The sequence below is a fragment of the Podarcis gaigeae genome (genome assembly GCF_964106915.1).
Source record: "Podarcis gaigeae genome assembly, chromosome: 2".
Classification (NCBI taxonomy): Eukaryota; Metazoa; Chordata; class Lepidosauria; order Squamata; family Lacertidae; genus Podarcis; species Podarcis gaigeae.
In genome coordinates this window covers 56705269-56729863 of record NC_139679.1, presented here as the reverse complement: position 1 = coordinate 56729863, position 24595 = coordinate 56705269, and the positions used below count along the sequence as shown (strand labels likewise).

Below are 24595 nucleotides of genomic sequence, written 5' to 3'. Positions count from 1 at the left end.
TAAAGGAGTGTCCTTAAATATTGCCCCAAATCTATGGTTGTAGATTTTTTGTCGTTCCAAAATATTACATACTTCACTTTTCAATAAAGCTCTTAGCAGCTTACGTGCTTTTACTCACAAAGTTGTCAATTTTTCCATGCAAACCATGTCCCTTATCTCTTAACAACCAATCCATAACAGGGGGAAGATTCAACATTTTCCGGTTATAGATTATAGCTATTTTAGCTGTTGTTGAAAAGAAAGATAACCAATTCCAAGTCCTTGAACAAATTTATCTAAGGTTTTAGATAAATTTCTCAAATTAAATCTGTTTCTAAAAAATTCACTTTTTTGACATTATTGAAAGATACCTGCTCCAGAGTTTCTATGTCTTCAGCAAACCTTGTTGAAACCCATATGAGATAATCTATCTGGTAAGGAATATATATTTTAGGTAACATGAATAGCTGGAAGTCTCTTTTGCACATAAGCAGGAAAAGCCACATCAACATTACCATTACAATGATGTATGTTTATCTGTTTAGGCAGGAAAATCAGATCTGTGAGAATCTCTCCCATTTGCAGCCCAGGCACCCTTGCGTATTACCTTGAGGAAAAGGGTCAGTTAAAACAGTTTCATGCTTCACATTTAACTCTGTGGTTGATGCCTAATCTTCACTGGGATAATTTACAGCAGGTTTGATTACACTGACAAAGTTGGCATGAAACCTGAATAAGCCACTTAAAACCAACCTATACATTTGGGGAAAGCATATAGCACCATCATCTCCAGGCAGTGGCAGTTCAAAATGAAGCATGACTGAATGGTTTGTCATGTAAAAATCATTGTCCACCAAAAAATACTAGGCTCTTTTTCCATGACATAGTTTTCGATAAACAGCAAACTACTAGAAGACCAGCAATATACCACATCAACATGTAATCTGGCGTGGTAGAGAAGGGATGGTGCACCTTTTGAGTGGGGCCAGAAGCAAAAGTGGGTGAATCAATGGATGTACCTTTTGCCTTTGTACAGTAGGCTACTTTCTAAACACACACACACACACACACACACACACACACACACACACTCCTCTGTCCTCCAGTCAAGCAAGACAGAGGCATCACCAGAGTTCAAGGACGTATTCCAGTCAGGCAAAAGCACACTCCGGGAGGGGACAAAGTAGGGCTAGTGAAAGCTGTGGCCTATGCCAAGTTCCAAGGGCCAAGAGCAAAGCCTGAAGAGCCACATTTGGCCCTGAAACTGAGGTTCCCCTCCCCTATGGTACATTATCAGAAAGACTCTGTCTTGTGCTTTTAAAAAAAAAAAACACATGTAGATTGGCCCCTAATCTAAGATGGTAACATGCTCAATAAATACCTTAATGAGCTAACTATGGCCCAGTTTGCATGCAGTGGTAAAGAACAGTTAGAAGCAAACAATGGCTTACTGGGAATGAAGGTATGGTGCATGGTGCTTGGTTTCACTTAATCTGTCTTGCCTGCTTCCAGGAGAAGGACCGCGAACTTGGCTTCGCATTACATGCAAAGCACCACTCACAGCTTGGTTCCCTCCAAACCATGAGCAGAAGCCATGTTTGTCTGGAGAGCTACAAACCACAAGTGCTAGTCTACATGTAACACTAAACCAATTGCCATGGTTTTCTTCCGGAGGAAGCAGGGCAGAACGAGTGTGATTAAGCAGCATGAACCACACCCTGCTCATTCACAACAAGCCGTAATTAGTTTCTGACTATCGTCTGCCATCAGGCACCAACAAGGCCATTAACGGCTCTTACCCATTTCAATCTAATCCATACAATCTCATCAATGTTTTCTTAAGGTTTACATTTCATTTCAATTTTGATAGCTATTCTTTTTCTTCTCCTACCAGATCTTTGTTGTTCTTCATTCCACATTAGAGAGTTTTCTTAGCAAGATCTCATGCTTATGAAATAAGAGACAAGAGTCCTGGCTGGAGCAGATGAAAATTCAATTAGCCTGGAATTTTGACATGAAGCAAAAGCCCTAACGCTGCTGTATTGCAGCTACTCAATTGCCTTTGAACTAATATTAAGTAGCATATTGCATACAAAACATTAGAGCAAGCAGCCATAGAATAACTGTAATGAGTCTCCTCGATATAATCTCCATACCACTCTTGCTCCTCTCATTCTCTTTTGTAAGTGATTAGCCAACAGTAGGTCCCCACCACCTCTTAAGATATTATCTTCATTATTGTCCATGGCTTCAAGTCCTTAAGACTAGAATCAGCTAAGGAAACCAACTGCAAAACAGTGGTACTTTGGTTTTCGAACGGCTTGGCTCCCAAACAAATCGGCTCCCAAATGCCACAAACCTGGAAGTGAGTGTTCTGGTTTGTGAATGTTTTTTGGAAGCCAAATGTCTGACACAGCTTCTGCAGCTTCCTATTGAGTGCAGGAAGTTCCTACAGCCAATTGTAAGCCGCACCTTGGTTTTCAAATGGTTCCAGGAGTCGAACGAACTCCCGGAACGGATTCAGTTTGACAACCAAGTTACCACTGTATTGGCACTGAATCTGCATTCTGTTAAAATAAACAATAAAGCCATTTATTTGCATTTAATAATTTATTAATCTTTCCTCTTAAATGATACATTCTTTAGCATGACTTTCAAATAGTTTTCTTGTACTTTTAGATTTACAGTATCTGAGTTCTGCAAAACATAGAAATGGTTACAGACTAAAATGCACAACTTACATAAACATTTAAATAGAACATTTGTATTCAAAAGGCATTCTACACACTACATTTTCATAAAAATATAAAAAATAGTTCAATAGTTAATTCATATTTTAACTAGACTAGGATATTTAAGATCTTCCCCCACATGTTCCCTCTTAAAAAGACTCCCATCAATAAGAAACTAAAAGGAGACTGTATCACAAATTAAGTGACAACTGCCAATTGCTAAAATTTATCACAATAGCAAGTTAGTTCACTTCTGTAACTAGCAAGAAATGTACTGCAATATGATTTTTGCTATTATGTACCCTCCATTTCAAAGTTCATACAATTATATATAACTTGTGCTATGCAAAAAAGAAATAATTCTAAATAAGTGATTGTAAATTAGAATACAATGAAAGTTGCTATATGACCAAAATAAATCAAATTTATCTTACAGTTAAGAATTACTATGCAAAAATAGCACAAGGGGAAATATTTAAAGATACTTTATTTTTTTAAAATCGGGCTCCAATGAAAATAAATGGTTTTTTTTTCTTTTTTCCTCATTGAAAATACAACATTTGTATGTTATTACAATTTCTCTAGCCTCCCAAATTAGATTATGGAAGATAAAACGAAGACTTAAAACTCTCCTCATTTTAACACCCTCATTGGGGAACATTTAATTTTATGAAAAGGCACAAAGATGAAACACTTCAGTTGCAACAGTTAACACTACTCTCCATGCGCAGTGCAAATGCAGCTTAAGGGATGGCCTTTAAGCTCTGAACGGGTCTTGTTAAAAAAATTAAAGCATTTGACCCTGGTCCAGGAATTGTGGTACATGCTGGAGAGAGGCATGTATGTAGTTGCATGGAAGGATCTCCACTGATAAACAGATGGTAGGCATTGTTAACATTTGACAGTGCTGTTTACTTGGGAGTGGGGGGCAGAGAGGTTTCTGGCAATCATTTACCCTCTAACCCAGATGGAGTGACTGCGACTTTTCTATACTGAGAATATGAACCAACCCCTATGGGGGGGGGGGGCGGAGATCCTTAAGTGTAGTACCATGTGTGATGCCCACTACCATGTTAGGGTCACTGCATATCATTTTGCATATGCAGGACCACATTCAGAAGGGCAGTCTATGCACAGAAGCCTCTTTCAACAGGCTGAAGCAACCCCACTGGACTGACATGAGTGTATGGTCCTGATCTCCAAAATTCAGCAATATGATATTGCAACAAATATTTGAGCAGCTACTGGCAGAAAAGGGAGATCTGTTTCACTTGTGCTGAAGGCAGTATCACCCACCCACCCCTTTTAACTGTTAGTGGAGATTGAATATGGCTTTGACATATCAGCCAACTGAAATAAAACTTTGCACCCTTTATCTTCCTATCTTGCTTTTCACATGAAGTACATTGGTATGGACATTGATTGCTTATAACATAACAGGATGGTTCAAATAAATGCGTTTTGCTTGCTGGCATGTAAACATCAGGGTGACTGGACCTTAGTTCATATAAACATTTGATAGATTTCTTTAAAAACTAAGAAAAAAAAGTAGCATTTCCTATTAAACAATAATCCACAAAAATACTCTTTCAATAAGCGTTACTTGCCATTTAACGGTTTATGTCCTATCAACTACTATGTAAAACACACCAAAAAAAAGAAAAGAAAGAAATTGTAAAAATTGACCTGTTAGTTTCGTTTGGCCATTAAGCATTTTAGATGCTAATCGTTCATCAACACCAGAGTCCTAACACTGCACCAGATTACTTTTCTTCTTCTTTTTCTTTGGCGGCTCATCATCCGTGCTGCTGTCTGTGCTGCTGCTGCTGCTACTGCTGGAGGAACTAGAATCTGTCTCAAAGTCAGAAGAACTGGAAGAACTACTTGAAGAGGGGGATGATGAGGAAGAGGAAGTGCTTTCATCACTGTCACTGTCATCCGAAGAGGAGGATGAGGAATCTTCGCTCTCAGATGATGACTCACTGGCTGAGCTGGCGCTGCTGCTACTGCTGGAACTTGTGACACTTTTAGACCTGCACAAGAGTTTTAAGATGACCAGCAGATATTATTCAATGGCACTGCACGATTCTGTGACTAGCAAAGCCTTGTAAAGCAATCTCAATCATAGAACAGCATTCATGTGTTTCCTAAAATATTCTTAGGATGAAAAACAATTCCCCCCCCCTTATTTTGTATAGCAAGGATTTGCGGGATGGGGGGAGCTTGGTTCTCTCTTTATAGATGTTTGGCTGCTATTTAAAGTAGCTGAAAACAAAAGCAAGGAATATGGGAGTTTCACGTTGGTATACAAGTTACCATGAATATTAAAATTAAGCGTTAGGTGAGCATTAGTCCCCAACAATTATCAAAAACTGCTTTTTTTCTAAAAAAAAAATGTTTAGGGGTACTCTCATTTTGACTCAAGAAAATCACCATTCTATAGTTCAAATCTGGAAAAATAAATACAGTAAATGGACAAAAGTACAAAGATTCACAAAATGTTTAGGGGTATGCATACCCCTGCATCCCCGCAGAAACAAAGCACTGATCAAAACCATTCCTAGTTTTGAATTCTGTAGATGTGCCACTATCAACAAAACATTGTTTTAGCAAAAAGATTCATATAATCAATGATCTCCCTGACTGGGTTCTAGGCTCAGTCCTACTTGAGGGAATAGCAAGGCTATGGTTTCCTGCTATATGGATGAGCTGCAGTAAGGCTTGGGCCCATATGCTACTCCTATATTTCAAGCACTCAGGGATAAGAGTGGAAGATTTTGCTTCCAGTTTCTGCATCTGCCAGAATGGGAAACTGGTTTATTCCACCCAGAAGCAAAAGAGGCCTGCAGCCTCTAAGCTGCGAGCAGGGGGCGGTATTTTGAAGCCTCCACAAAGTTCTTAAAATTACATTATTTTGTAAAAATTGGCAGCATTAAGAAAAGTAGTTTATCATTAGTTGAATTCTGTATTTCCTTCAGCACAAAAGAAAAGCTGTGTGAAACTATAGTTACTATAAATGGGAAGATCCCAGTTTTCCAAAGTACATTGAAGTTTATTTTGTCAGTGTTTATCTGTTTGTTTCTAGAGAATCCAAAAATCAGCAGATATATAGCAGAGGGCCACTTACAAGTTCAAGAGGCCTATGGTTTTCAGAGAGACTTGGAAATTAAAATATTGGATATATCTTAGTATGAGAAACTACCACAGACTAGGAAGCACAGTTTTGCAGTTGAAACTCTGTAGGGAAACGTTTTTTCCTTCTATCCCTTGGTTTTGACAGCTACTTCTAATAAAACCATCTCACGTTATCTGTCAAGTGATACACCTGTGCTTACCACTAAAGACAGGAAGAGGTAGAGCAAATGGAACAAAAAATAAATAAACTGGAATAGAACACACTATGCATAATATTAAAAGGCTACTAGAATTAAGTAAATCCCAAATTGGAAAGTAGGTCCCACAGACACTTACTTCTCCATGTCCATAATTAGCACTGCAGCCGACAACATGCATGTCTAGTTCATTAGCCAAGCTACATCATTTATCACAGAATATAGGCATTAGACAGGGGCAATTGGCTGAGTTTCAGGTTTTCTCACATACCTCTTCTTCTTGCTCTTCCTGTCTGTAGTGCATTCTCCAGAGCTGGTTGAAAGTAAGGGCAAGAGAAGAGAAACAATTGTTTTAATTAATATGCTGGATTTAAAATAATTATATATAGAGAGAGAGAGAGAGAGAGAGAGCGCGCGCACAGTTAGAACTTAAACTTAAGATGAGCAAAAGGGGTAAGTGGCAATGATACAGGTATTAATAAATTACTTTATTGAATGCTAGTGGCAGAGGTGTTTATGCAAACTGCCCAGGGAAGACGTTGAAAGCCAGTATATATATTAGTGAAATCCAATATCATGCAAGCAGAGAAAAAGGACTTCCCTTCCCTTCCCTTTCCCATCTGCCCATTGCACCCATACCTCCCCTATCACTTGCACAGCCCCACCTCCACTTTCTAGAGCAGATTTAGGGGTGCAGGGGGTGTTGCAAGGCAAAGTTTTATTTCACAAGGATGGAAATCCATCCGCTCACACATGGACAGAACTGCATACAAGCATTAGTACACAAACTAATGTACTTCCCTTGTGCTTGATCCAGAAGCTGCAGTTAGTAAAAATGGGGTAGCAAGATTGCTGATTGGAGCGAGGGCCTTATCCACATATAACAACTGTGCTCAGAGATATGCACTGGTTACTGATTTGCTACCAGGCCACGTTTAAGATGCCACAAACTCGTAGTTTACCTACGAGACCACCTTACCCCACCTGTGCCCTTCGGTTGGCAGAACTGGAATTACAGGTGCCACATAATTCACATTCTGCATTGGTAAGCACTTGATTGTTTAGTGTGGCCCCACCTGCCCTTTGGAACTCGCTGCCTATTGAGATCAAGCAGGTGCCTTCATTGTTCTCTTTTCAGTGCCTGCTAAAAACATTCTTGTTTAGGTAAGCCTACCCAGATGCTTTAAAAGTTTAGGTAATTTTAATCTGTTTTAGTATTTTTACTTTAGTATGTTTTAAAGCAGGGTTGTGACCCTTTCCTGATTTTCTTGCTTTATCTTTTAGCAAGCTGCTTTGAGGTTTCTTACAATCAAGCAGTGCAAATTTTTTATGAAATCAATAAATAAGAAGCAAAACTGAGAAAAACCATGTGCTGGCCTCTCTCGCAAGTTGTCCCACTTAAAGGAAATAAGAAACCCGGTAGCGTGGTAACAGCATTACTGAATTTTTCTTCGTTAGATATAGTTGCCTTTCAACATATCACACAGCTTGATTTCACAAGGCTCATCAAATTTGCTAAAAAGAACAGGGATGTAAATGGGTATATTATATGTAGTGTAATTTGCCCGAGCTTTTATGGTGAATTTGTAATACCAGACGACGGATGCATCGATAAAGAGAAAGCGTGGGCAATTGTTTTGAAACTGTATCAGCTAGCCGTAGCGAACCTACTTATCCATGTATCTCAGTCTCAAGAGTCTGCAATTTATTCTATACATCCATTATTATTTGATTTGGTGTTGCTTAAAAAGAGGGCGAATTTGCAGTCTTGGTTTTTACACAGTTAAACTGCTTTGAAAATATAAGCATGGAAAAATAGTTGGTTCAGTCATTTATCAGAATTACACAAGAATAATAATTTTCAGGCACGGATGTTTAGGAAATTATTCAGAGTTCAGCAATACTGCAGGAATAGCTAGTATATTAAAATGCCAGTGCTGTCAAAACATAATGCAGCTCAGATGCCAGCTGTTTAAGTAAATAGCAGCACTAGTAATTCTGGGTGAATATAATATGGATGGCTGCTTTGCTGCTCTTGGCTAACATTTATATCTTCAACAGAAAATGGTGAGGCTGTATCTTTACTATAAACAGGAAACCAGCATCATCTTCATCATGCCCATTGTAGTTTAATACATGTCTCACTGCATCCATTTATTCCTATTATGATACTATAGCTCCTATTTCTTAGTTTACATATGATGCGATGAAATGGCTAAGAATGTAAGCAGGATACCCCTTGGCTCAAGTATCACTTCAGCTGCAAACTCACCTGTTGGCCTTGGAAAGCTACTATTGCCTCAAACTCAGCAAATTATCTTTAGTGTGGAGATAATGACTTGCTTTACAAGGCTGTTTTAAGGAGTACTGAAATACTCTAAAATTTGCTGGGAGAGTGGGAAAATATGTACTAAAGATAATGATATGAGGAAATGTTAGGTTGAGAGTTAAATGTGTGCTTGCAAAACGAAAAACAAAACAAAAACCTCTTGGTTATTTTTTTAAGCCCCTTGGCTGGCAGACAATAGCAACAATGTTAGCTTTATTACACTGCCAACTATGTTTTGTTAAATAAATATCTAAATCTGCAATAGTAGTAATTTAAAATACACAAATCCATTGATTTTAAACTGCATAGGAGTGGGCTACATAAATATTCACTAAGCATTGTACTCAATGGGTTAAGATGCAACATCATTCAAGTGGACTTTCCAGTCTTCTGTTTCCCCTGCAACCCCATGCCCTCCAGAAAAAAATCTGTTCTGGAAGGCTGGGGGACCCTCCAGAGCAGATTTCGTGGAGGTGAGCACTACATTTGCAACCCCTGCTTTAAAAGCTTTCTCGCATTTAATTGCTGTATGGCAATTGTAGTGAACAACTCTGTCTTAAGGCTTAAGAGCGAAAGGATATACTAAAAAGGAAAGGAGGAATTTTAGAGGTAAAAAAACAACAGGACAAAAAGCATGTTTTCAAATGCTTAAAGAGCAGACAGAAGTGAGAGGTGCAGAGATTCTGAGGCAAGACATTCCAGGGAAAAGGGGCAACAAGACAAGGTGGAAACATGCAAAAGTAGTATGGCAAGGTTTAGCTAATAAGAAAGTATCAACATAACAAAGGCAACAAGAAACCAAGTACAGTGGTACCTCGGTCCTCGAACGTAATCCATTCCGGAAGACCGTTCCGAGTTCCGAAACGTTCGAAAACCGAGGCATAAGGAGCTCCCTGCAAATTCAATTGAGAAAATGGAAAAATATGCAGCGGAAGCTGTACTACTTCCAAGGCGCGTCCAAAAACGGAAGCATTTACTTCCAGGTTTTCGACGTTCGGGTTCCGAAACGTTCATCGATGGAGACGTTCGAGAACCGAGGTACCACTATAAAAAGAAGCAAGCAAAAAGGACAGACAGGAGGGAGGGCATAAATATTATTAGGTTGGGGTCAGGGAGTAATAAAAAAAATGAAAGGGAGTGTTATGAAAAGAGAAGCTTGGTCAACGTGAGATGCAGAAAGGGGCAAATTCTAAACTAGCAGCAGAGTTAAGACTGGAGGAAAGATGAGGCAAACCAGAAAGAAGAACACTACAATGTTTAAGCTGGGGGGGGGGGGCGAATAAGAGAACAGGTCATCCCATGTCAAGTTGCAAGATAACACCACAGTTGCATCACATGGGCAGTAGCCCTTGTTCCCAGAACATGCTTATCTTTCCCACTGAAATCAACCAATGGATTCAAGTTACAAGAAATGATATTCTGACTAAACATCAGGAAGAACTTTCAGTGAAATAGACTCACATGAGAGGTGGTGGACTCTCCTTCCGGGGAGGTTTTTGAGCAGAGTTTGGATGCCCCTCTGCCATGGATGCTTTAGTTGAGATTCCTGCACTGCTGGGGGTTGGACTAGATGACCCTTGGGCACCTTCCAACTCTACAATTGTATGATTCAAGGGCTCTTAAACTACAGCTTGATCACATGCACTTTTCTGCAAATGGTGTACAGTCTCCTTCCCCTGTGATCTTACCTCTGTTGTAATAGTTGCTTCTCTTTTTCCTGAAGTGCTTTTTTAAACTCTGTTGTCCTTGATGGTCTATGCAGATATTTTCTTTTCCCTGTACATTCATAGGTCCAGTGTCCAAATTCCAAACACTTCTGACATCTCACATGCTGCTTGTTTGCTTCCCTATGGAAATATCCAAGAGTATTTGAAAGCATATGTCTTTGATTTAAAAGCTGACTATTAACCACAGCTAAGATCAACATTCTAGTAAATAGATGGCAATTCCAACATAAAAACTACCAACTTTGGGTCCCTAGTAGGGGATTATATTTGTAATTTGATGAGAACAGACTGTGGCTGAACAAGAAGCTTATGACAACTGTGTAGTATAATCCACTGATAACCTTACAAGTTAGAGGCTGGGTTCAACTTCCAGCAAAAATATCTCCTATCTAAGATATCCCTCACATCACAGCTAAGGTCATTCTAGTTCACTTGTTCCCTTAGTTCCCTTACCAGCCCAAATCCTGTACTCAATTACATGAAGAAGCTTTGTGCTCCTTTGATTTGCTCTGGTGTGTGCTTTGATTTTTAAAAGTCACAAATGAAATTAGATCCAATTTAGAATGAGCATGCACTAATCTCTCTGCTTCAGTTCCTGGGTGGGCACAATGCCATCTAAATGCAAGCAACACTGAAATCCCACTGTTTCCTATGGGCAGCTCTTACTTCCACCCCAGTAGAAAGGGGAAAATATAGAGTTTAAAGGAATCAGAAAGTTCCATTTCCAGACAATAAGGTGGCAAGGTGTCACAAGGAGCTAGCTACTGTATTGAACCAATCTACTGATGAGGGTAATTTTAACACTTCCCAGCTTATGATCTCTGTCCTTAAATATTCATGAGTGTGCCATCCCTATTTACTCCAAAAAGGCAGTAAATTAGTAAAAGGGGGACAGTGCAAAGGAGGCTGAATGTCCAATGAAGTCATTCCACACCTGCTGCAGAAATCCTTTCATCTCTTCCCCCAACCCAGCATGAGACACAGATGTGTTACCAGCAGGAGCAGCTGTAACAAGAAAAAGGAACAGCTAGAACTACAGCATGTTCCAAAATAACATTTGAATGTTCTTTCCATTGTCATAGCAAAGATAGGTGAAAACTTAATCTAGACAGAAATGTATTTCTGTCCATATAATTATTTAATAGAAAAAAAATGTTTACATAGTTTTACAACACACAAAAAATGAAAAATCAAGGAACAGCTGTCAAACCCTCTTTCAGTTTCCTTGAGCTGCCTGCCAGAACATCAAGGTGGTATAAGATTCTGAAGTACATTCTTGAAAATAAGTTAATACACCCAAGAGCAAACTGGACAGCAAAGGCCAAGAGTATTTATACAAGATCAAATGACAGATCGTTGCTAGATCCTAATTTAAATTTTCCTATTCAGTTTATTACACCATATTAAACTCCTCCTTACCCTCTGCCTGACAATTGATTTGGGGGATGGTACGAAATACAGGTTCAGTACTGATGTGGATTCATAGCTTCATCTGCATTACAGCTCCCACTGGATCATGTTGGATATATAAGTTGGAGACTTGCCATGTTTGCACGGTTATCATAAGACAAACCAAGATAGACAAGATGCATAAAGTTATAGTTGTTTCCCATTATAGTTACTGGGATTTGGGGTGTGCTTCTGACTGCTCAGGAGACACTGCCTACATCTTCAACCCATGCTACTCAGTTGTGTCTAGGGAGAACTGGAGGGAAGTGTCAAAGGTAGTATGCCCCTGAATACTAGGTGCTGGGAATCACAGGTGGGCAAAGTGCTGTTGTGCTGATGTCCAGTTTGCAGACTTCCTACAGGAATCTGGTCAGCCACTGCAAGAACAGACTTGGACTAGATGGGCCACTGGCCTGATGCAGTAGGCTTGTCTTACATTCTTAAGATGCCCTGCTTCCCAGGAGAGAAAGAGGCACAGACTGGATGCTCCCTCATATCCACAATAGTAATCACCTACTGTCTTGAGAATTGTCCTTGTCTCAAGGTCAGAGGAAATGGAGAGGTAGTGACAACATCTCTGGTTTTGGAGGCAGGAGCTCCAAAGGCAGGGAGAGAGAACACTCTTGGATACTACACTACAAAGAAAAGTTGGTAAAGGAAATATGCTTAAGCTAAAATTATAGCTTCACTTAATGTATGCTTTGCTACTCACACCAATGACCTAACTGGAATTTAGGTGACTGATCCACAAGCCAGTTGAACCAGAGTACATGGATTACATCAATCCTCCAATGCAATCTAACTCCATCAAAAACATTTTTTAAATGATTGCGGTTTTACCATTGCCTCCAGTGGTTGCTGCATTACTAACTTTTCCTCCCTTGGGACAAATATGACTTACATTTAAGTACAGTACTCTTGTTTAGCTGGACTGAGGATTAATCTTCTAGAACTAAAGCAAGTGCTTTTGTTGTTGTTTCACAATTAAGGCACAAACTTTTGACAAATTTAATTCCCATATGGGAAACTGGTAAATATGGTTTCAAACTGTCCTGTTAGAATGCAAATAAGTGTGAGAAAGCTTAAGGAACTGTTACTATGATAAAAAACACCAGACAAAAGTAGGGAAAATGCAGCCAAGAGCTATTTTCACCTCACTAGCTGTGGAGCTAGCAGTTATTGATTTTCTCCTTCACCACCACTACACACACCCCTGCCTATCACATGCAATTCACAAGACTGGTGATAATATCCAAACTGGAATAACAGCTACGGTAAATACTAGTACATTTATTCACAGACTATTATTCGGTGATAATGATTACAGCTGTAAAGCAGCGACTGTATAAATTGGAGCAAATATATTAAAAATATAAGCTCTTCGTCATGAGCAGCAAGTTGAAAGTATTTCTGAAGATAAATATTGAGAATTCATCTGAAAAACAAATACATTCTACCCGGCCTGAGATTGTTCCTAGAAGGCACAGAGTATCTTTTTGGCTTTTTAAAACTAAAACCAGAGTCAGGAATCTGGGCTGCAGTCCAGAAGCTCTTTACATGAGAGTATCTTTTCTGACTTCAAATTGATTTCAATATTATAGCAATAGGCTCTACCCTTTGGTGCCTCACAGATCTACAAAAACTGAACCAGTAAATATCTGATATTCTACTACATTTCTATTGCTGAAACTAAGCAAGATTACCTGGGTGTCATGTGTACAAGTCTACATGTGGATGTCACACATCTAATAAATAAACAATAAATAAAAACAAAATAATAAATTGTTTCTAACTAGACAAAAGGTTTAAAAAGAAATGTAAGTATGAGTGAATTGAAGAGAGGTGTGCTAACTGAGGCTTTAGTTTTGTTTTCGTTAAGTAAATTTTAATGTTCTCAATTCCTGGAGTTGATTTACATAACATTACTTCTGTTGTAAGCAGTTATGAGCCATTAGAAAAAGTCAAGATACTTACACTTCTAAATGAGTAAATAAAAGCTACTATCATCTTTTTATATTTAGAAGATTTCTACACTATCCTTCAATTTAAATTTTTAGTGCATCTTATGGTAAAAAGTTTCTAAAACACAATGGAGAACAAAGGTCAGAACGTCAATAAATTCAGCAAAACAGATGAAACTACATCTAGAACCAATTTACATTATATATAGGAATACCATGAAACATTTGTGCTCACTCGGTGTCAGAATGACAATAGTTGACACCATGCAAGGTTTGATAATGAGGCACTCCATAAACTATATCTCAAATATATCCCCATAAAAACTTGAAGGGCCAATCACTATACCCCCATTGAAATTCTATGCACAGAAAGCTGTAACACAACTGCATTGCTGGGGAAGTGAGGCCTTGTCCACATTTAACACCTGTGCTCAGAGTCTGCACTGGTTCCCTGTCTGCTGCCGGGCAAAGTTCAAGGTGTTACTATGAATATATAAAGCCCTTAACAACTTGGGATCAGTTAACCTAGGAGATTGCTGTATCCCTTATGTGCCCACTTGACCAGCAGAATTGGCACTTTTACCAATGCCATATAACCCACACCACTTCTGCAAGAACTTGATCATTTAGTGTGGCAGCACCAACACAACAAGAAGTAAAAATTAAAAACTGCTCAGGAATGTAGAGAATATTCAACTTAAAAAGCAGAAAAGTATCCCATAGTTAACAGCTGCACTGCAGACATTTCTGCATGTTTGAAACTCCCTGCTTACTGATAGGTAAAGGTAAAGGTACCCCTGCCCGTACGGGCCAGTCTTGACAGACTCTGGGGTTGTGCGCCCATCTCACTCAAGAGGCCAGGGGCCAGCGCTGTCCGAAGACACTTCCAGGTCACGTGGCCAGCGTGACATCGCTGCTCTGGTGAGCCAGAGCCGCACACGGAAACGCCGTTTACCTTCCCGCTAGTAAGCGGTCCCTATTTATCTACTTGCACCCGGAGGTGCTTTCGAACTGCTAGGTTGGCAGGCGCTGGGACCGAGCAGCGGGAGCGCACCCCGCCGCAGGGATTCGAACCGCCGACCTTTCGATCGGCAAGTCCTAGGCGCTGAGGCTTTAACCCACAGCGCCACCTGCGTCCCCTGCTTACTGATAACAGGCAGGCAATTTCTGTGTATTCCTTTCAGTGCCTGCTGAATACATTCTTATTTAGATAAGCCTACGCAGATGTTTAGAAAGTTTGTAGGAGTTTTGATTTGTTTAGTCTAGCTTACTGCAGCTTTAACCTTCTGTGTGTTTCAAATTACAGACAATATTTTTTTAAGTAATAATTTTATTGGGATTGTGTAAGGGTTTTTTGTAAACCACTTTGAACTCTTTTCTACAATCAAGTGGTACATAAAGTTTCTTAAATAAATAATTATTTGAGTGTCCACATGATAAAAGTGAGGCTCCCTACAGGACAAATACACCAAGAAGACCTCTTCCCTTTGCAGGAGTAGTAAACAAATTAGAATAGTCCATCTTGGAAACAGAGTGAGCCACATTTCCTGACAATGTCTGGGACCTAATTAGGAAGGGCTGATGCTCATGTCAAAGTCATAGCAGTCATAGCTGCAGAAATGACTTGGGCTTCGAACATCACTCCCAAATGCCCATACCTATTAAACAGAGCACATTTAGATCTCTGTTATACTAGTGAACTGGGGACAATGAAGCAGACCTAACACTGGTTTGAACACAAGTTATGGGAATTTTGGGTCAATTCAACTGATTCCAATGAACAACTAATATTAAGAGCTACTCTGTACCAGTGACAGGAGTGAAGAATGAATACTTCACAACTGCTGAATCCCATGTTCAGTAAAACTTTGAATGGTTTGGGGCAGGTGTGGTGAACATGTGGTTCTCCAGATGTTGCCTAACTAGAAGTCCTGCCATCCCTGGCCAATGGGAGTTGTAGTTCAGCAACACCTGGAGGGCCAAAGGTTTCCCACACCTGGTTTGGGGTCTACAAGTTTACTTTTAAAAAGCCTCAGTAGTCTCCTGTGATTTATTTGCTAAGCACTTTAAGAATAAAATTGCTTGCACCTGCTTTGACCAAGACACCACTACTATTCCTGCAATCAGTGAATGTGTCCGTAGAAATAACTGGTAATAGTTTATCAGATGAATGCCAGTTGTTGAAGGTCAACATGCTTGCAAGGATGTGGCTTACTACACATTGCTGGACGCCTGATACTCATGGCTTCTAATGTCCAGTAAGAGATGGTTAACAAGCTGGCTCGAGGTGGGCATTTTGATAAGGAGTGGTTGTGGGTGTCCTGAAGGACAATATTGTGAAACCACTCCAAAAGAAATCCTCTTTAGACCTACAAGTGTTGTGTGCTTCACCCTGTTGTACTAAATCAAAGAGTATGACTATGATGGATTTTCCTCCAAGCATTTTTGAAGCCGTATGAGTGTATATGAAGCAGCTAAGAGTATGTGGTTTGTACCAAGTAATAAATAATAACTAGGAGATGGGTTAGATGGATACTTGTGTCTTTATTCAACTTGCCATTTTACTCACCCTTAGTAAAGGGAACAACATTTTTAAGGCATGGTACACTACTAATACGCACACCAAGATCTCATAAAAGGCCCTATACCGTTTCTGAGTAAATCATAAATCTTAATGAGGATTAAGAATCAACACTGTACAAGCCTTCTGCATGATAGAAATGAAAGGATATTACAACAGACCCTACAATCCATGCTGCAAGAGAAACTAGAAAAAATATAGGAAAACTGAATCGGTCAAACAGGGATAGAATTGTTTTATGCAGGCATCTTAATTTTTGAAACCAAAGAACATGCAACATTTTAAATTGTCCCTCTGATATTCTTTCTGTAAATGACCTTGACTAACTCACATAAGTATTACTACTTTACTGTATTAGTACAATAATGTGAAGCAGCATTTATGAGTACATAAAAAGCTTGTATGGGTAATTAAAAACAAGCATGAAGTCATGTCTCCTTTTCACATTTTCCTTTAAGCTTAGAGCCACCAAAAAGTGTGAGAATCATTTCTATATATACATTAATAGAATCATTTCTGTGAGAATTTCTATATATACATTAATAGAAATGTCACAGCAAGAAGTCAACTAGAAAGCTTTGGTTATTTCCAATTCAGTCTTATATCCACATATCCAGTCTACATGTGGAACCCTAGTGGAGGCACCAAGCCAAAGAAAATACCTTCAACCTTTGCTAAGCATTCACTCTGAGGGAATCAGCTACCAACTCTGTGTGCCTAGATAATCTTTTTTAAAACCACAGTCCTTTTCACCTTTACACAGAAGCCAGCCCTATTCAACTTAGCGGCGCTTACTTCCAAGCAGCTACACACAGCAACTTTTCCAGCTGCACTGCACCGAAGGCAACTTACCGCAAAGTCTGTATGAAAGCAGTGTGTCATTCTGTGCGAGAAGGAGGTGTGTGTGTGTGTGTGTGTGTGTGTGTGTGGCGAGGAAACAACCGTACGTCACAAAACACAAGACCACCTTCTACACAACAGTAGCTTTTGAACGGCTGGAAGCGCTATTGGGTGAGATAACATATCTTCGCAAACGAAAGACGACCAACGCCACTAAGATTCATTTGAATGTCTAACCATATTTTGCTAGCAGGCAAGATAAACAAGAAAAGGAGAAAGCAGCGCCCACCAGGCCACGGAGAGCCTCCCTTCGTGAACCTGAAGGGGATTTGAAGCCTTTCAAGACCCCCATCTATCGCCCGCCCACAACCCTGGCGCTTCCCATAGCTGGACATTCAGAGGCAGGTGCGAGGTAGAAGCCCGGGTGGCACATCCCCGCGTGGACACCAAGGGACGGTCCCGCCTGGCAAAGAACCAGGCGCCCCCCCCCCCGCCTCCTCTCGCGCTCTCATTCCATTTCTATTTCGCTTTCAGGCCGCGCGGGCTCCTGCCCAGCTCCCAGAGCTCGCGCTCGTCCTCGCGGCTGACAGCTAGCAGAAACCTGGGAGCTTCTTCGGCTGCACGCGACTCCCCAGCAGGACGCCGCTCCCCGCGACTGGTCTCTAGAGGCGCCGCCTCCCCCTTCCCCCCCACCGCCGCCTCTTTCCCCGCAGCGCGACCCCCGACCCTCGCCCGCCGCAGCAGCAGCCCCTCGCACACTTACGCCTGTCTCCGAGCGATAAGGCGGTGCATGGGAGTCGCCATCTTAGCCACCGGCCGGGCACTAGCGCACGCTGCATGCCGGGAACGCCGCCCTCCCTTTATCCGCCCTATTGGACGAGCCGGGCTCAGGCAGCCCGTCGAGCGAACGCCGGGAGGGTGGAGGAGGGCGGTACCATTAGGGGCTGGGGGGAGGGCCGAAGACGGTCTCACTCCTCCTCCACTCACCCCCATCCCCGCGTCTTCGCTGTACGGAGCCGGACCTGCTTTACAGTCCTCTTCTCCCAGCTTCCCTTCTCAATCTCGAAATGACGGCTGCAAGTTATGTTCTTGGCGCTTTAGAAAGCTCTACGGTTTCTAAAAGACATGGGATTGGGCCGCTTTCGTTTTCCCTTACGTTAAGAGAAGAACTCCCTGCAAGTGGAAATCTAGCACAGCAGGGAGGACCCGAAGTAGTTTGCTTTCTTGCAAGCGATGTTGTTGTGTGGTGTCATAAATGTGCGGCCCACCTGCAGACTTGAGTTGGACAGTCCGCTTTACAACCGCTGAATGACAACAACGGAGTGTGCTGTTTCAGACTGCAGGTGGTGTTCCATATAATGTCTGATTACGCCACGTTTAAACAAATTGCGAGAGGAAAACTACCTCATCAAAGAGAAACATTTGCCATGCCCCTTTCCCTGCTGTCTAGTTTTCTACTTACAGTGCACCCTGTTTTGTTTTAATGTCAGACAGCATCTGCAGTACTAAGTGATCCATTCCATTCATTCACTTCAGAACTCTTTCCTCTAATTTCTGACCTCTGCTGCATGTGTGGATCCAACCTGTAATATGAGAAATCTATAAAAACCCAAGCAAAGCATCACTTTAATTGATAGAATGCTGCTCACAGCGTAAGATACAAACCTTGGTACCTAACAAACACCATAGATAAGGTGTCCTGTTCAAGTGTTGGGCTAGGACTCGAGATTCCTGCTCAAATCCCCACTCTGCCATGAAGCTCACAGGGAGATCGGGTCCCACTATCTCAACTTGCCTCTGTTACAAGATGGTTGTGAGGATGAAATTGGAAGAGGGGAGGAATGAATAATGTATGATGTCCTGAGCTCCTTGGGGGAAAGGTGGACAAAAATAAAATATTTAACAAGTAGGTTTATGTGACATACATGCAAATACTGTAAACAGTGCCAAGCTATTTTGCACCCTTGGCACATCTAAGGGCTTCCTCCACCCACTTCAAATTGCTAATTACAGTTTTCAAAAACAGATGTCTAGTATAAATGATAAAATTCTTCAAAATATAAAATAAAAGTCAAATATTACCAGAAGTTTGTAAGATATACCAAAAACCAATCTGAATAAAACTGTGCCCCTCAAAGGTCAGTACTCTGCACCCCTCTGAAGTATGCACCCTAGGCAGTCGGCCTAACGACAGCACCAGCCCTGACTGTAAGCCATACATTCTGGGCTTCGTTTGTGTTCACACCCCCTACAGACTAAACCTCTGCTGCACAAGAAGTTAACTGAAAGTAGACTTCCGTAAGATTGCACCTCTGTGCATTGCAACCTCTGCCATCCTATCTTGCTACTACAGAATTATACAGCTTTCTTTTGCTCAGATATATTCGGCTCACTGACACAAACACGGCTTGCAATCCAGCTCACAGATTAGATACAATCACAGTTTACAAGTGTAATTGGCGTCATAGGACACAGAATATCCCTTCTTGCTCGTGTTAAACTTTAGCCACTAATTTAAGCTACTACGTATCTTCAAGTTGATATGGTACTGTGTTTATCTGTATCTATCAGACTTACATACTGTACTACCTTTTGTCCAAAATCTCAGGGCGGTTGCAAGTATAAAGACAAGTGAAAATCATACAAAATGTAAAAGTTAGACATGTCTGTTTATTTAATGGGTTAGTTTAAAAGGGTTGTACAAACAGATATTCGGCTGGCCCTTAAAGTTATGCAGTGTTGGCACCAGTTTAACCTTCAGAGAGAGACATTTGGTACATCTGTAGAGATCCCAAGTCTCCATTTCTCTCTTGTCCAGTAAAACTTCTGTACTTCTCAGTGCTTGGGGAAGTGAGGCATGATTAACAATACAGTACTAAGTATATGTGTGTAGTATTTGGGGAATTTTTGTTCCCGCTCATATAGTGCCATTTGGACAAAAAAAAGTTTGTTTCCAACAAGGTGTCCTCTGGCAGATTAAAGTTTAGGCATTAACAGCCTCACTATTGTATTGATGCTCTAGTTTCCCTTCTGTATGCACGTCAGTGATAAGCCTGATCAATAGAAACTCTTGAGTCTCTTATGAGCATTCCACTTTTAACCATTCATTTCAGCCTACGGAATTATGCTGTGCAAATTAGCTTGACTAAAGTGATAATTGTCTGTTCTATTACTGCTCATGACACAATGCCAGTCATGAGAAGTGCAAACTGAACAAGCCAGCACCAATACATTTTGTTGCCTGAGGCAAAGGACAAGCTGGTGTCTCCCCCCCATTCCCCACCACCAATCCATGTATGAAAACTGGGATCTTACATCAACTCTGGCAGTGGGATAAATGCCCTCCGCTACACCTGAGGGCAGCAGGCTAGCTTAGCCTTAGAGGATACAGGACAGGTGAGATGGCTCTGTCTTCAAACACCTCACCACTACTCCCTGACACACACCCTCCTCCATGTTTGCTACTTGAGTTGGCTGCCTTCCAGTAGGGCAGGCCTGAAAGCTCACTTTGGACTCTGGTGGAGACAACCAAGGGAGGAGACAGAAGAGGGAATGGAGAGGCAAAAGTAACAGGAGACGTATTGCATTAATATGGAGGAGTGAAGGTCAAAGGTAAGGACAAAATGGAAACTATGAAAAATAGCATGGTGCAAAGTCACTGAGAGCTTTAAAGGTAAGGGATGAACGCATTTGTGCTGAATTCATAAATGGGCAAGGATTTAACAATATATGTAATGAGCCACATAAATAGATTTTTAAAAGCAGCTACACTGCATTTAAAAATACTGCCAGTCTTAATGTGCTACCACTAGATATTTCGTACAAAGAAATAACTGTAGTATGACAACCAGTTAGGATGTGTGCTGCAACAGCCTAACATAAAAGCATTGATATAAGAAGCTGAGATGATTCCTTATGCTAATCTGAACAATCATTTCCATGAAATGAAATTCTATGAACGGCACATATGACCATAGCTTACAACAAACATTTTGGGGAAACTTGCTTTCCAACGCTATCAGAAACTGAAGTTGGGGCAGAATTTAATGACCCACTTAAAAGCTGGATAAGAACTGATGTCACAAATGTTACACCTGTATACACGGGTCTGCTCTGACTTCTTAGGCTTTCCAACATGGGCCAATTTCAGGACTCATTTTGTGCCATGAATCTAATGCATATTTGTCAGGACTGCCGCTAGGTCCCAGCTCACAGAGGACCAACGCCCAGTGGATGTTATATACAAAAGTCTTTATTAAAGTTTAGTTTCCATTTCCAAGCTCTGGGCGCGCAGACCCACGTCTCGACGCTAGACCGGCTAAGTCCCCTCTGACTCACTGCTCCACCCACACCAATTTAAGATTCTAGCCCGGCTCCACCTCTTGCACTGTTCTTTCCTTCGCTGGGTCCTTCTGCCCTCTGGGGTTCCCTCCTTCCTGGACTCCTCTGACGCTGAGCCTCCTGAGTCTTGCCCCTCCCTCCGGCGGGCTTTAGGACCTGGCTCCCTTCCCGGGCTCCCCGCTGTGCCGCGCTCCTGTACATTTGAACTTGGCGCGCGCGCCCAGCCGGTGACTTTCCTTCTGACCGTTTCCCCGCTTCCTGATGTGGGCGTTGCCAAACCTGACTCCTCTCCTCCCTCTGGTGGTGAGGACACTGGTCCCGACTCCTGGGACTCCCCCTCCCCACTGCGCTCTGGTGGAGACGCTGGTCCTGATCTCCAACTGCTGCTCAGGGACTCCCCGCTGGCCCCTTCCTCCTGGGGCTTCCCCCCTGGAGCCCCCCTCGCTCTGGCCACCAGCGCTCCCTTCTGTGAGTCCTCCGATTCTCTAGAGAGGCTTGTGGAATAACTCTGGCCACTGTCACTGCCTGCGCCCCCCTCGTACTCCTCCTCCTCACTCTCCATTTGCTCCCCCTCCTGTGTCTCTCCTTCTGAACCCCTGACAATATTCTAATATGCTCAGAACTGAATATATATTGCTTTTGCCTAAGAAATACTAAGTACCGTAATTGTTACTGATGTTCAAACATTGACTCAGTAAAACTATCACTTACCTGTTTCACATCAGGAATTTCTGAAGGCTTGCCATATATAAAAATGCTTTATTAATTTTTTTTTAAGGAAAGAAAATACATCCCCTTGCCTCACCTGCCATTTAAACTAATCAAGATTTTGATTTGATATTCAGGCCTCTAAATTATCACTGTTAATTACTTCATGACTCATGACTGAATCCCAAAGCAACTCCCATTTCTGAACATTTTAATTGTAATGTTGAATAACTGCTTGTGTGCTTGCACTCTTAATGGTGCTGCTTGATAGTTCTGCTCCTTTTCAGTTTTACTGCTTGATTGTTCTACTCGTTGTCTATATGATACCATGCACTTATATATTTTTTTAAATAAATTTTTATTGAAGTTTCCACAGATTTTTAACACATCAACCAAGCACAATAACAAACAAAAAAGAAAAAAAAGACATTATAAATGATATAAACAATAAACACGTATAAATTCAATTTACACTTTCTTGTGGCTTACTTTCCTGACTTCCTCATACCTTCCCTTTCTGTATTCTAATTTCTGATAAGGTTATCAGCAAATCCTTCCCTTACTTTTACCTTAATTTCAATTATTTATTTTCTTTAAATTATCCCATACCGCTGTTAACCTCTTATTTTATAATCCAGCGTCATTCTAACATTCCTTAATTTTACAGTGTTTCTTTAAATAGTCCTTGAATTTTCTCCAATCTTCTTCCGCCGTTTCTCTTCCCTGGTTTCGGATTCTGCTCGTCATCTCTGCCAGTCCCATATAGTCTGTCACCTTCATCTGCCATTCTTCCACGGTGGGTAGGTCTTGCATCTTCCAGTACTTTGCGATGAGTATTCTTGCTGCTGTTGTAGCATACATAAAAAATGTTCTATCCTTCTTTAGCACCAATTGGCCAACTATGCCCAGGAGGAAGGCCTCTGGTTTCTTAGGGAAAGTGTACTTAAGTACCTTTTTCAATTCATTATAGATCATTTCCTAGAAAGCCTTAATCCTTGGGCACGTCCACCAAAGGTGAAAGAATGTTCCTTCAGATTCTTTACATTTCCAGCATTTATTAGCGGGCAAATGGTAAATTTTTGCAAGCTTGACTGGGGTCATGTACCACCTATAAATCATTTTCATAATGCTCTCTCACAGGGCATTACATGCCGTGAAATTCATACCGGTGGTCCATAACCTTTCCCAGTCAGCAAACAAAATATTATGACCAATGTCCTGTGCCCACTTAATCATTGCAGATTTAACCATTTCGTCTTGTGTATTCCATTCCAACAGCAAGCTATACATTCTTGCCAAATTCTTAGTACTGGGTTCTAACAGTTCAGTCTCTAATTTCAATTTTTCCACCTGGAAGCCAATTTTCCTGTCCATTTTAAAAACTTACGTTATTTGATAATAATGAAGCCAGTCTCTCACTTTCCCTTTTAATTTCTCAAAACTTTGCAATTTCAATCTGTCCCCTTCTTGTTCCAAAATTTCTCCATATCTCGGCCATTTGGCCTCCATATTAAGTTTTTTTGAGGCCTTTGCCTCCATTGGCGACAAGTACCTTGGAGTTTTACTTTCCAGTAAATCTTTGTATCTAGTCCAGACATTATATAATGCCTTCCTGACAATATGATTTTTAAAACCTTTATGAGCTTTTACCTTGTCGTACCATAAATATGCATGCCACCCAAAAATATTGTTAAATCCTTCTAAGTCCAAAATGTCAGTGTTCTCAAGAAGTAGCCAATCTTTCAACCAGCAGAAAGCTGCTGATTCATAATAAAGTTTAAGGTCTGGCAGGGCAAATCCACCCCTTTCTTTTGTATCAGTTAATATCTTAAATTTTATTCTCGGCTTCTTGCCCTGCCAGACAAATTTAGAAATATCCTTCTGCCACTTCTTGAAACAATCCATCTTGTCCAATATTTGCAATGTTTGAAACAAAAACAACATTCTAGGCAACACATTCATATTTATAACAGCAATTCGACCCAACAAGGAAAGCTTAATATTTGACCAAATTTCTAAATATTTTTTGACTTCAATCCAAACTTTCTCATAATTATCTTTAAATAAATTCACATTTTTTGATGTCATATTTATCCCCAAATATTTCACTTTCTTAACCACAGTTAACTCTGTCTCATTCTGAAACCTTTCTTTTTCAAATGTTGTTAAATTTTTCTCCAATACTTTCGTTTTTTATTTATTCAATTTAAATCCTGCTACCTGGCCAAACTCTTGAATTAATTCTAAAACTCTTTTTGTACTAGATTCAGGCTCTTGTAATGTAAGTACCAAGTCGTCTGCAAATGCTCTCAGTTTATACTGTTTCGCTCCGACCTGCACTCCTTTAACCAACTGGTCCTTCCTAATCATATTTAACAGAACCTCCAGGACCGATATAAAAAGTAGTGGAGAGATTGGGCACCCCTGACGTGTCCCTTTTTCTATCTTAAATTCTTCTGTAACCACGTTATTCACAATAAGTTTTGCTTTTTGTTCAGAATATATCACACCTATACCATTTTCAAACCCTTGGCCTACCCCCATCCCCTGGAGATTCTTCATCATAAAACTCCAAGAAATATTGTCAAAGGCTTTCTCGGCGTCCACAAATATCAA

General features: G+C 40.8%; 1 protein-coding gene across 2 annotated transcripts; it reads right to left on the bottom strand.

Moving 5' to 3' along the window:
• Positions 1-2570: 2570 nt before the first annotated feature.
• ZCCHC10 (zinc finger CCHC-type containing 10) lies at positions 2571-17831 on the bottom strand. Of its 2 annotated transcripts, none has more exons than XM_083728333.1 (4): positions 17694-17831; positions 10061-10219; positions 6315-6356; positions 2571-4744 (listed from the first exon to the last, which is right to left on the bottom strand). In XM_083728333.1, the coding sequence occupies exons 1-4, from the start codon at positions 17732-17734 to the stop codon at positions 4459-4461; spliced, it is 528 nt and encodes a 175-aa protein (XP_083584459.1). In that variant the 5' UTR covers positions 17735-17831; the 3' UTR covers positions 2571-4458. The 2 variants fall into 2 exon arrangements, with proteins under 2 accessions (XP_083584459.1, XP_083584460.1); XM_083728334.1 differs by lacking the exon at positions 17694-17831 and adding an exon at positions 11034-11099.
• Positions 17832-24595: the final 6764 nt, after the last annotated feature.

Excerpts from the sequence above, each read along its gene's own strand:
- ZCCHC10 (XM_083728333.1), bottom strand. The coding sequence starts at position 17,734 with ATGGCGACTCCCATGCACCGCCTTATCGCTCGGAGACAGGC. Across the intron at positions 10,220-17,693 it reads CTTATCGCTCGGAGACAGGC|GGAAGCAAACAAGCAGCATG; the intron begins GTAAGTGTGCGA and ends ATATTTCCATAG. Across the intron at positions 4,745-6,314 it reads AGGAAGAGCAAGAAGAAGAG|GTCTAAAAGTGTCACAAGTT; the intron begins GTATGTGAGAAA and ends ACTCTTGTGCAG.